Source organism: Hirundo rustica, chromosome 2 (assembly GCF_015227805.2).
Source record: "Hirundo rustica isolate bHirRus1 chromosome 2, bHirRus1.pri.v3, whole genome shotgun sequence".
Taxonomy (NCBI): domain Eukaryota; kingdom Metazoa; phylum Chordata; class Aves; order Passeriformes; family Hirundinidae; genus Hirundo; species Hirundo rustica.
Genome location: NC_053451.1, coordinates 61,368,543 through 61,380,679, shown reverse-complemented (window position 1 = coordinate 61,380,679; position 12,137 = coordinate 61,368,543). Strand labels below are relative to the sequence as shown.

Genomic DNA, 12,137 nt, shown 5'->3' with positions numbered 1-12,137 from the left:
TTCAATCAACTTGCTGCCAGTAGAGATTTTAAAGGCACCCAGCACCTTTAAAAAGGGATTGGACCAATTCAGCCTAGAGAATGGAAGACCTTATCAGGGGGACCTTATCAATCTCACAATGAAGACAGGCTCTTTTCACTGGTGCTCAGTAAGATGACAGAGACAGTAGGCAGAAACTGAAACACAGGAGATTCCCTCCAGGACAAAACACTTTTTTGATTGTGACGGTGACTGACACAGCGAGGATGGGGAGTCCCCATCCTTAGAGACAGTCAAAAACTGCCAGGACACTGGCCTGGACAATTGGCTCTAGGCGGCCTTGACTGAGCCAGATGACCTCCACCCTCAACCGCCCTGTGAAATTCATGATCCCATGCATAAGCAAACAGAGAAAGGATTAATTAAAATTGTATCCCCTGATACAGCAATTCTGTATGCCAAGGCTGTATAAGTGCTCAGACAGTGATGTCTCCCTAAAAATAATCTCCTTTTTGGAGAGGATCTCTCACTGCTAGGAACAAAATGCTGTGCTACTAGGGGGAAAAAAAAAACCAGGTCCTTACTGCTGTTAAAATGCACCAAAATTTAATTTCCTATAATCTATCTCTTTTATCATCTTCATTTCTTATTGTCCTTTTCGCCCAGTGGACATTCATACATGACTACATACACTCTCTGTTTTCAGAGACAGCCTTAATTACTTAGGGTAAATATGACATTTACCTATATATTTATTACCCTGATGTAGAATTGATTTAAATCCATCATGTGATAAATGGAGTAAAAAACACGAATAAGGTTTAAGCCACTATGTGATCAGAGAATTTATTAAATGAAGTTAATAGATTAATTTAGCTAATACACACCCAAATTAAAACTTTTGGTCCACTCCTTTCAAGTTAACTACTTTTATTCAGGAGCTGAAGACTGTTTTCTAAATCATTTATAGTTATTAATTCCTTTCAAGGTTGAAAAAAAAGAATAATCCTTTTCCTCATGCCTTGGAGCAAAAAATACTGATAAAGTATTCAATAAATTATTCAAAAAAAGCACTTAGAAGTGCAGAAATGATAAAATTCTTCTGCTTTAATTTCAATCAGTACACTTAAAATGCTGCCTTAGAAATATGATCTTACCAAGGGCTGATCACTGCATCATGCTCACACTTCTCTGTAACTATTAACTGAAGCACAGCACAACGGTGATTTCATGGCCAAGCCACTTCACTTCTCCAGAGCAGGCACTCCAGGTGCAATAAACCTAGCACTTATTCTAGCATTTCTATTTGTTTGCTTGTTTGCTTGTACATAGAGAAATACAGGCAACTTTGGAATGAACTCCCACATTGAATCAATTTATAATTAAAAAAAATAATTATACACTAGACAAGAACTCAAGCATCAGATTAATTCCTCATGTCCTATAATAAGGAAGAGCACGTTGAATTTACTTTTTTTTCTTTCCCAAACCAGAATCAAGAAATCACATAGCAAAAAAAAAAAGATTGTTTCAATCTACTGCTCAAATGTGCAATTGGGCAAATGGCAAAAAAGCCCTTAAAACTGACTGCCTATTTACCAACATTTACCTACCTGAATTTGAATCATAACAATTTATTGCATAAAACTGTTATCCATAATGAAAGAATTCTAATGATCTAATGGTAAATAAAAGCCCTCATACCGTCTTCTCAGGGAGCACCCTCTGCTGAGAAGTGAGAGCTGCTGCTTTAGAAACAAAATTTCACATTACACCGAATAAAAAGCAAACACACTTTGCAAACACCGGCAATATACATAATCTTTTTTAACTTAAATTTCCTCATAACCCACCAGTAACTATCAGTTACATTAACTTTTTTATAAATACATTTAGCGTACCTCTTTTACCCTTTTTGCTCTATTTGCATCATGACACTAAAAACATATTTCCCACAGAATCTCTTAAGAAACTAAGGTTTACAATATAAGATTGCTAGATATTATGTACTATTGTACCCTCACTTTCCTTTATAGATGTCTTTTGAAGGATACATAAAACTACTCCCTTTTTCCATGAGGTAATCTCAATATTTATCCTCACCTTCACCAAAAGAGAAAAAGCTTTAAGTATACTAGAGTTCTTAACTTCTGGATGTGTTAAAAATTTAAGAGCCTAGCAAACAGTCTCATCAATAATCTCAGCAGATTTGCTTCAGACTTCACTTACACATTGTCTGGTGTTTTGTTTAATAGCAATACAAAGTACTCCTCCCCCTTAAGAAGGGTACCAGCAATATCTTACAGATACAGATCCTTCGTGCTTGGAACACCAATGACCATCAGAACATGAGGAACACCACAAAGTAATAATTATTTGGAACTGTATTTTTTTCTAAAAATGTCCATGACATTTTACCTTATATTTTCAAATAGTTTAGGGGAAAAAAAATCTCACAGTAACAGTCTTGTTTACTCCTTATTTACTCCTTCCTTACTTATTTACTGTCACTTACATAGAGACACTGAAATTTCCAGGCAAGAATTTACCTTATGATAAAATTTAATGCTACAAGGAAGAGCACATTTATTCTTCATGCAGTGTGATAATACTGCATTCATTCCACATATACTACATTGTAATATGAGTCTTTTAGTACTAAAACTTGATTCCTCCTGAAAGCAATTTCAAATACTGTTCTGAATGGAAAAAAGCAGTAATAGAACTGAACAACTAGAAGCTGACAAGTAGGTGCAAGGGCAATACCTTAAGATAGGATAAACAACTTCTGTTCTAAAGTTTCATAATGTTATTTGGCTTAATAACACTAACTTTACACTAAATATAAAACCCCTTTATTTCATCATCTACACGGGAAGCCAAATTAACACATCTCAGACTTACTAGTGAAGAGAAAATATAAAACTGCCATCAAAAAATAAAAAAACTAGCTTCAAAACAAGTAATTTGAAATAGTTACACAAATAAAATTTTTAGTCTTTTCATGCAAACACAATTCAGCATTTTATTTAAGCTTCCATGGCAAGATTAGACATGGAGTGGCAATATCCTTATCACCTCTCAGATATTTTAGCAATTATGCTTATTTGTCAGCTGTACTCTTCTACAAACCTTTCTGAACAGGATAGAAGCACCAAGTTCATAGGGAAACTGCTACTGTGTAGCATCTGGCTTCTACAGATTCGTTTGAGCCCTATCTGTCTAGCTGTCAGTCTGGATATAGAACTGGAACTCCAATTTCCAGTGGTCATGGTTCACCTGTCCAACCTGATTCCTTGTCACCCACAGCTTTCCTGACATGGCCACATTCATGTGTTGTGAGCTGGTCAACAAGAAAAAGAAAACAATACTCTGGCAAACTCCAAAAGTTTGAGAACCAGAGCATAGAGGGGATAGCAGCAGGCAATAGTTAACTTTCTGGATCTTAACAGAGCAAATCAGTGACAGCTACCACTCTGTTAAACATATTGCTACAGCCAAGAGAACTGGCTAACAACTGCTGAAAGCTGCAGTCAGCAGCACGCCTTTAACTATTAAATGTTTTGCTTTTTTTATTTATGTAAAGAGAGTCTGTTCCAAGTTACTTCTTGATACTGATTTTGAAAACCAATTATTAATTATAAAGCAAAAATTATCTGTTGAAGTCCAGGTAGAAGAAATATGAAAACAGACTGTCCAAAATATCACCAAGAAAGCAAACCAGTTCTATTCTTGCCTTGTGAATTGCACGGCATTCTTAAGAAGGTATTAGCTCTATGTTCTCTCTTCTGCCCCATCTACCTTAAAACTCGGTGTTTATTAACTGAAGAGAGAATTCACAAGACTTAATACTAAGTAAGAATAAAAATCATAAAAGGGATGTTTCAGCTGTTGACCCCAGAACCTTTCTTATTTTGAAGGCTTCATTTAAAACCAGGAATGCTTTTGTGTTTTAATGACTCTTATTTTCAGCTATAAAAGTTTAAGGGTGCCAAACAGAATCTACTAGAATACACAGCTCTAAAATTCAAATTAATTTTGGCCTTGTTTGCCAAAATCTATTAAGCACAACCAAACACCAAAGAAGGCTAGTTCTAACAAAAATTACTGAGCCCAACTTAGCAGGAGCAACAATAAAAGGAGTACCTCATATGGAACTAACCACCACGCTCATAAGCAGCTATTCTGTTTCAGAGATGTAAATGCAAAAATACAGAGATGCGTATGGTTGTAGTAGCCATAGTTAATCAGACAAGTATTTGGGACTAATGGTAGTAGAGTCACAACTCCTGCCCTAGGAACTTCCACATGTTTGTGAGAAAATGTATGAAAAAATATTCCTGCAGCCACTTTTGTTCTACTGGGACAGAAACCAAAATTAAGGAGTTTACACATATTTATGCCTTGTTGAAGAATTTTAAATCTCCAAACTGACTTTGTAACCGCAATTTATCTACAAGTACTGATGAAATGTGGAATACAGGTTACCAACTTCAATGCTTTCTGTACATTTATTCTATTATTTTTGCCTCAAAAAAAAAAAAAAAAAAAAAAAACAACCCAACAACAACCGTCTGTAGACAGTAACTGTATAAGGCAGAACTCCATAGTATATTGGTACCAAACACATTGTTTAAGAAAGCAACCACCCATGACTACTTACCCAAATAAATTTGTTTGATTAATGTTTTCAAACCATGCAGAAAGGAATCAATTCCCACACAAAGATCACTTGTACTTTTTTAATTTGCAACATTATACATAAGACCTACTTGCATATATTTGGCTGCAGCCCTAAAACTATTCGGACAGTACAATTCTTAAAGCTTATTATACAAAAGTTCACAGTCAACGGAATAAGCTTGACATTTTAAAACTTAATATGGAACTTGTAAGACAAGCATTTCCAGTGGTGTTACCTCACCCTTTGTAATTCCCACTTTTCTATAAGATGCTCCACTTCACCTCCAAGAACTGCTGTGTTACTGTCATCCAACAGCAAGAATCCATTTCTCACTTCAACAATTCCTGAAAGCTTAATTTTTGTTCCAGGTGGAGTGTTCAGGCTAGAGGTAGAAACAAAAATAAAAAAATTCAAATACATATTCTGCCACAAAAAAACCTACTCTTATTATAGCTCCAACATTTTCATATGCCATAATAAAAAATTAGCATCAAAAGCACAATACTTCTCAATAGCTTTATTGGAACACTTCCCACCCATTACTCAAAAATGCCATACTGCAAAGTAGATTGTAACAGAGATGAATATTGGCAAATTGTCTGTTTGGTTAATATCCAATTTCATAGTACCAAACAAAGGATACGATTTGTTTCAACTATCAGATGATATTCTTAGACAACTGACTTTGAGGCAGGTTTCTCATATTTACAATTAAGCGTGGATTTCTAAATAATTAATAATTTAATATTTTTTTTAGACATTTAACTTAGTAGAGACACAGAGTGCTTAGAAAGGAACCTTTCTCCGCATTGCTAAGAGCTAGGACTTGACAGTACTTTATTATATAACGCATCTCGTAGTGCTTCTTCTCTCACTGCTCTATAATTTAAAAACATGTGAATATTTTCTGTCATCAGCTCCCACATGGAGACACCTCATCTTCTTCTCACATGAATCTATCCTAGGAAAAGCAAGAGCAGAAGCATAAAGGCATCATGTATTCCTAACATGCAATTGAAAGATATGACAAGCAGTGCAATCTGGAAACTGCTCCTTCTCGTAAGAAACATGACACAGACAATTAAAACCTTTCAACTGAGAGACAACTTCTTCAAAATATGCTAAAGCTACTGTTGCAATCACAGGCCCATACCACATGGTGAGGAAAATTCATAGTGGTGTCAGCCAGTTATAGTACCAGTGGCACTTAACCTTAGCAATGTTAATGGAATTTTGGATTGTTCTGATAAAGGCAAAGAAAATAAGATCAAGAAACAGACATGAAAGAAATACAGAAAAAAAAATTAGGTAAGGGGAAAGGGGTAAATGAAAGCCATAGTCATGAAAAAACTACAATTTAAAAGAAAATTGTGATTTTAATTTAAAGTAACACTATGTACTGAAACAGCATATTATTGCAGTTTAATAGCCCAACGTCAAACCTGAAACAAATACATATAACACAAATGAAATCTTTAAATGTTACGTAAAAAGAACAATGAGTTCTCTAACTTTTTGATATTTTATCAAAAAGCTTTCAAATTATGTCTTGTACTGGGTGTTCATCTTAAAACATTTTGTGATCTAGAATCTACTTACACAGGAGTCTGTTTGCCTTCCTTTATTGCTCTCTTTATATTCGCATTGGAATATGATATTCCAAGTTGCTGGCTCAAGCTAAAATTAAAATATCATTAAATGCTCTGACAGCATCACTCTAAACTGCAAGCTGGCTCCTGCTCAGAAGGAACCATTAAAAAGATGATATTCAAAAGTCAAGTATATATCTACATCTAACTGTTGCAACTAGCAGGGAAAGACAGAAGAAGGGGTTTTTTTAAACCAAGGTTATCCAAAATAGAAAAATGCAGAGCACACCACGACTGTGCAGACTAAACACCAGAAATCGTATTTAGCACCTCCATAACCAAACACACAAATATCCCCATGTTCAGCAATAATCAGCTCTCTTACCCTTCACTTTTAACTGAAGAAATATCCAAGTTAAAGGCCTGCCCATGGTTAAGCATCATTAGTAGCACTGGCTTAGGAGTGTTAAGCCTGTGGCGTTCCTGCTACAAACGCAAGGCAAAAGATCTGCTACTACTAAAAATTGGGAATTTGGCCCAAGTTTACACACACACCCAAAATGCTGTGTGTTGTGAAACTACAATTCAGTACATGGCTGCAAAAATCCACTTTCTTCCATCATGTAGTTCAGCATAAACAGAACTGCAAATTACATTCATATATACCTTTACATGCTGAATTTAAGTTTCTCCTTTATATCCAAAACCAAGAAGGAAGCCTCTTGTGTCAAGCAACTTTTTGCATAAATTACTAAGGACACTTCCATTACTTCAAGGACATTTAAGTGTCAAAGAAAAACATGTAAAAGAAAGCTGTTCACCTTATTTTTGACATGCTACTGTATTCTATAGCTGTGCAGCTTGTGTGTCCATCAGTCATCTGTAAACGTAACATTCTGGGAGCAGCCTGAGATTCTTCATTATCCTTTGGTGCAGCAACATTGCGAATTTTCTGTATTTGCAGGACACATGGCCCTTCCAGCTAGATAAGTCAAACAGAAAAGACAAAATTGTTAGCACTGTTAAGCAAACACACTGCAATATCTAGACATACCAAGAGATGCCTCCAGGCAAAGAAAAATGTCATTTGATCAGGCAGTCATGTTGAATTTCTATCACTCATGTGGCCCATGTTCTAAAGCATGATAAAAATGGCTTTTTCAGAGAAACAGTTGTGATGCTTCATACATCAATTATACAACAAAAGTGAATGAAAACAGTTGAGGAGGCAAACAAACAAAACCACAGATACTGTCACTTCAAACATAGTATGGAGTCCAGATAAGATGTCACTGACAAAGTCTTCTAAAGAACAAAAAAAACAGCTTAGAAGACTATCTGTTTGGATCAAGACGGAATTTCAAGTACAACTGCTTTGTAAAGACCAACTACAAACATAGCTTCTTTGAACATGGTCCAATCAAAAGATAACAAACTGAAAGGACATCACCTGTCTATTGATTACATAAAAATGGATATTCTACTACACCACAATCTATGCTACAAAAAAAAAAAAAATAACCAAAAATACCTAAACAAACAAAAAACCCCACACAAACCAAAAAACAAACAAACAGGAAAACAAAACCCATCAAAATAAAAACCCAAGCCCAAACCAACCACCCAAGCCATTTATCACATTTCAGCAATAGCTAAGTAATTTTAATTTCTCTGGGGAAAAAAAAAAAAAAAAAAAAAAAAAGCCTGTGGCTGCTCATCTCATCTCTAGCTCCTAAATGACAGTGAAAAGATGAAAAAGTACACCTTGAAGAAACAGAATAGGTAGCCAGAAGTACACAAACTGAGAGCAGTTAACCAGTAGGTAAGTATATATAAAAAGAAGAGAAACTAATAAATAAGAAAACAGGAGCGCATATGAGTAGCCCTTGCCAGGAATTAAATGCCAGGAATTAAATTGCTGGCTCCTTATGTTTCCAGCTGCTTACCATCAATTTGCCAGTTATTCAGAAAGGAACTCTGAGATCACAACTTAAACCCTTTCTGAATGCTTTTTCTGCAGTTAATGTTTCTATTATAATGACAATTTTCAAAAAAACCCCAGTAACACCTTAAATGTAACAGCTATTAAATTATATGTTGTAACTTTATAGCCTTCTTTGCATTTTAATTCCTTCAAAAATACTAAAGGTATCATTATGGTATACAGTCTAGGTAGAAATGGGAAGATTCAGTTTTCCCAAATCCTATGCAAATGTGGCCATCTTGTGGTTAATGCTGGTAATATTGATTTTATTTTAAACCCATACAAAACAGAGATATTAAATGAGTGAATGAGACAGCTCTGTGTATTAATTACTGAAGTTGATAACTATCTATAATGGTCAAATACTCATGTTTCATACTAGGACTCTCCCAGCTTTTATGCAACTATTTGCTTATTATAATAGGCAAATAGTTACATAAAAAGTTATTTTTTAAATAAAGTTATTTTCTATGCAAGATGGAAATACATCATAGGTTCTCAAGATACAGAAACATAATACCGATGTTAGTCTTGACTGAGAGGAACAATCATAGCACATAATTTCTCTTTTTGACTGAAAGATTTCTGAACAACAAACTACTACTTCCTATGGAGAGATTATACTAAGAAGTTGTTCCTCTCTCATAAAGCAAATATTATTTTTTGTAAAGACATAGCTCTATAACATAATGTATTTGTAGACATTGAACGCTAAACAGCAGCACTGATTAAGGAGTCAGATTTGCTTTATGTTACTCAAAAAAAAGGAAATCACAGTTAAGAAAGCAAGGATTCAACATAGTATCTAATAGCTTGAGCTAAAATTATAAATAGGAGCCCTCCTCAAGCAGATTCTTCTCTGTGTAATTCTTTCCAAAACCTGAAGGACTATCACCCTCCAGGAAATGGTTTGCAAGTGTCTGGTTTGGTTTTTTTTAGAATAGTTTTCTAAAGATCTACAAATATAGATAAAGTTAATAAAACTCTTCCCATAAAGTTAGTTTCCTACATAATAGATTTTTGCTGCCTAGCAAAAATCTATGCTCCTGCAATGGACTCTCTCTTGAGTGTGCTTTGCATAAATGGCAATGTTTGTGCTTTTTCTCTTGTAGAAGTCGGAGCTTGCAGCAGTGACCACTCCATTCAGACAACAGAATAAACAAATCCAAACAGCTGTTAACAGGCTCTCTCATCAATCAATCTCGCTTTCTTAAAACAAACCCACCTGAATCTACCATTATGTGAATTTCAACAGTAAAGAAATATGCTTCCCCAGAATTTTCACGTCAGTGATAGACTGTCAATATTTGAAGTGATAAAGATTGAAGTGAGAACCACTGCTAGGTTTAAAATAAAATTCCTTCATTTATCCACTCTCTGAATCACATGTAAGGAACAAACCAGAAAGGGTATGAACTTCATTTTCACCGGAACACTCTATATGCATTAAAATCCAGCACACTGAAGTTTCAAGTATAGTACTCTTCTCTAGCACCTGAAGTGTTACACCATCTAACATGTTTTATCCACAAAACCTGTGGGATAAACAGCCATAAAGTACATAGTGATAGCCATGGATGTCAGAAGGCAAGTGACACAGCATTAAATTGTATCACTCTGTATATCATAATCAAACAGCTACTTTGATTTATTTCTGACCTGCTTTGTTGCCCTCTCAGGATAATGAGGGGGAAAAATGAAATTCTGATACAATGTCAAGACCAAACAAGTTAAATGACTTTTCAGCAACAAATGAAGTTGCCAGGATTGTTCAGATTTTTATTTAAGCATTTCAAAGTTGTGAAATAAAACCCAAAACGTCCTCTTTTATGGAGCATACGTTCATATATTTACACTATAATATATTCAAACATCGGGGGGTTTTGTATGTGAAGTAATGACAAAACCAGACTAATGTGCCATGGAAGGCTGTCATCACAGAAATCATAGAACACAGAAATGTGAAGTAAAAACATCGTCTACCTTTTCCACTTTTCCACCATTGATGTCACTGGGGAGGAATTTCTTGCCGATCGTTCTTAAATCTGTCTGAAATGATTACAGAAGACAAGAAAATATTAACTTAAAATATGCACTTAAAAAAATAGGAAAAATGGCGTTTTCCCCATAATGACAACTATTTATTACAGAAATCCACTCCTGTGTGTGATAAAAAATTCAACAACTCAAGAGTTTATAAAAGAAATCCTTTTGCTTTCTAAAATATATTCTTGCTTTAAGTACACTTTCAGTATTGATTAAAATGCTCTTAAATAGACAAAATCTTAAATAGACAAAATGCAATGTTTAATGGTTAAACATAACTGTGAGATCCTTGTTCTTCATCTGGCACTTAGAGAAAAGTATATTTAGTTTGTGTCTTTTTACATGCACAAATCCTTATTTATGATGATCATAAACAACTTTTTCAAAAGAAAATGTGCTAAATGTAATTACTACAGGGACCTGAACAATATTTTGCTGTTAATATATGTCAATGGCCTACTCTTCTGGCACCCTGATCTAGAACTGAGCAGCATTGTATTTTAGTATCTGAAATAATATAAACAATTGATTTATTCCGGTTTTCAGTGAAAAACACTGGTACGTTACAAATGAAAAAAAACCGTAAGAATGCACTTTTCGCATATTTACTGAATATCTGTAGAGGGAATAAATGCCCAATCTTCTCTCTGTTGCACAAGATAGCCAGGTAATGATGAGGAAGCACATTCAGTTTTTCAATCTGAGCACATCTGAGGAAACTCATCTGTCAGTTGTGTGCCCCTGAATAGCACACAGGCTCCTATGAACTGTTCCTGTGTGTCCCATATCTGTATCACAGAATCATCATAAAATGTTTTGGGTTGAAAGAGACTTTAAAGAACATCTGGTTCCAACTCACCTCCTATGGGCAGGATACACTTTCCACTAAGACCTTATTGCTCAAGAGCCCATCCAACCCACTCCTAAACATTTCCAGGGATGAGGCATCCATGACTTCTCTGAGTCATCTGTTTCAGTGCCTCACTACCCACACAGTAAAGAATTTCCTCCTAATATCTAGCCTAAACCTACTCTCAGAATGAAGCCATTACCCCTTGTCTTTTCACTACGTGTCCTTCTAAAAAGTCTCTTTCTCCATCTTTCTCATAAGCTTCCTTCAGGCACCAGAAGGCCACAATTAGGTCACCCCTAAACCTTCTCTTTTCCAGGCTGAACCATCCCAATTCTCCCAGCTTTTCTTCACAAGAGAGCTGCCCCATCTCTCTGATCATCTTGGTGTCCCCTCCTCTGGACTTGCTCCCACAGGTCCATGTCCTTCCTGCACTGGGGACCCCAGAGCTTGGTGCAGGTGGGGTCTCACCAGAGGGGAGCAGAGGAGTAGAATCTCCTCCCTGGCCCTGCTGCCCACGCTGCTTTGGATGCAGCCCAGGACATGTTTGGCTTTCTGGGCTGAGTGCACAGAGCTGGGTCATGTCCAGTCCCTCATCCAGCAGCACCCCCAAGTCCTTCTCAGCAGGGCTGTGCTCCAGCTGTTCATCTCCAGCCTGTGTCGATACTGGGGCTGGCCCTGACTCAGTTGTACCACCTTGCGCTTGGTCTTGTTAAACCTCATGAGATTCCCATGGGCCCACATTTCAACTTGTCCAGGTCCCTCTGGATGGCAGACTGTCCTATAGGTGTGTCAACTTCACTGCTCAGCTTGGTGTCATCTGCAAATTTGCTGAGGGTGCCCTCGATCCCTTCATCTCTGTCATTAATGAAGATTTTCAGTGACACTGGTCCCCATACAGATCTCTGAGGGATACCACTCATCACTGATGTCCATTGGGACTCTGAGCCACTGACCACTACCCTCTGGATGGGACTGTCCAACTACTTTCTTATACTTCTAACA

At 36.2% G+C, this 12,137-nt stretch overlaps 1 protein-coding gene across 2 annotated transcripts in view; it reads right to left on the bottom strand.

The window, feature by feature from the left end:
* TDRD3 (tudor domain containing 3) overlaps nt 1-12,137 on the bottom strand; it is a 95,178-nt gene that overhangs the window by 37,685 nt on the left and 45,356 nt on the right. The window contains exons 3-5 of one of the 2 annotated variants that reach the window (XM_040055085.2): nt 10,220-10,285; nt 7,074-7,234; nt 4,904-5,045 (exon numbers count right to left, since the gene is read on the bottom strand). In XM_040055085.2, coding sequence (XP_039911019.1) covers nt 4,904-5,045; nt 7,074-7,234; nt 10,220-10,285 — 369 coding nt within the window. The remainder of the gene's footprint in view (nt 1-4,903; nt 5,046-7,073; nt 7,235-10,219; nt 10,286-12,137) is intronic. The other variant, XM_058419269.1, reaches the window with a different exon arrangement.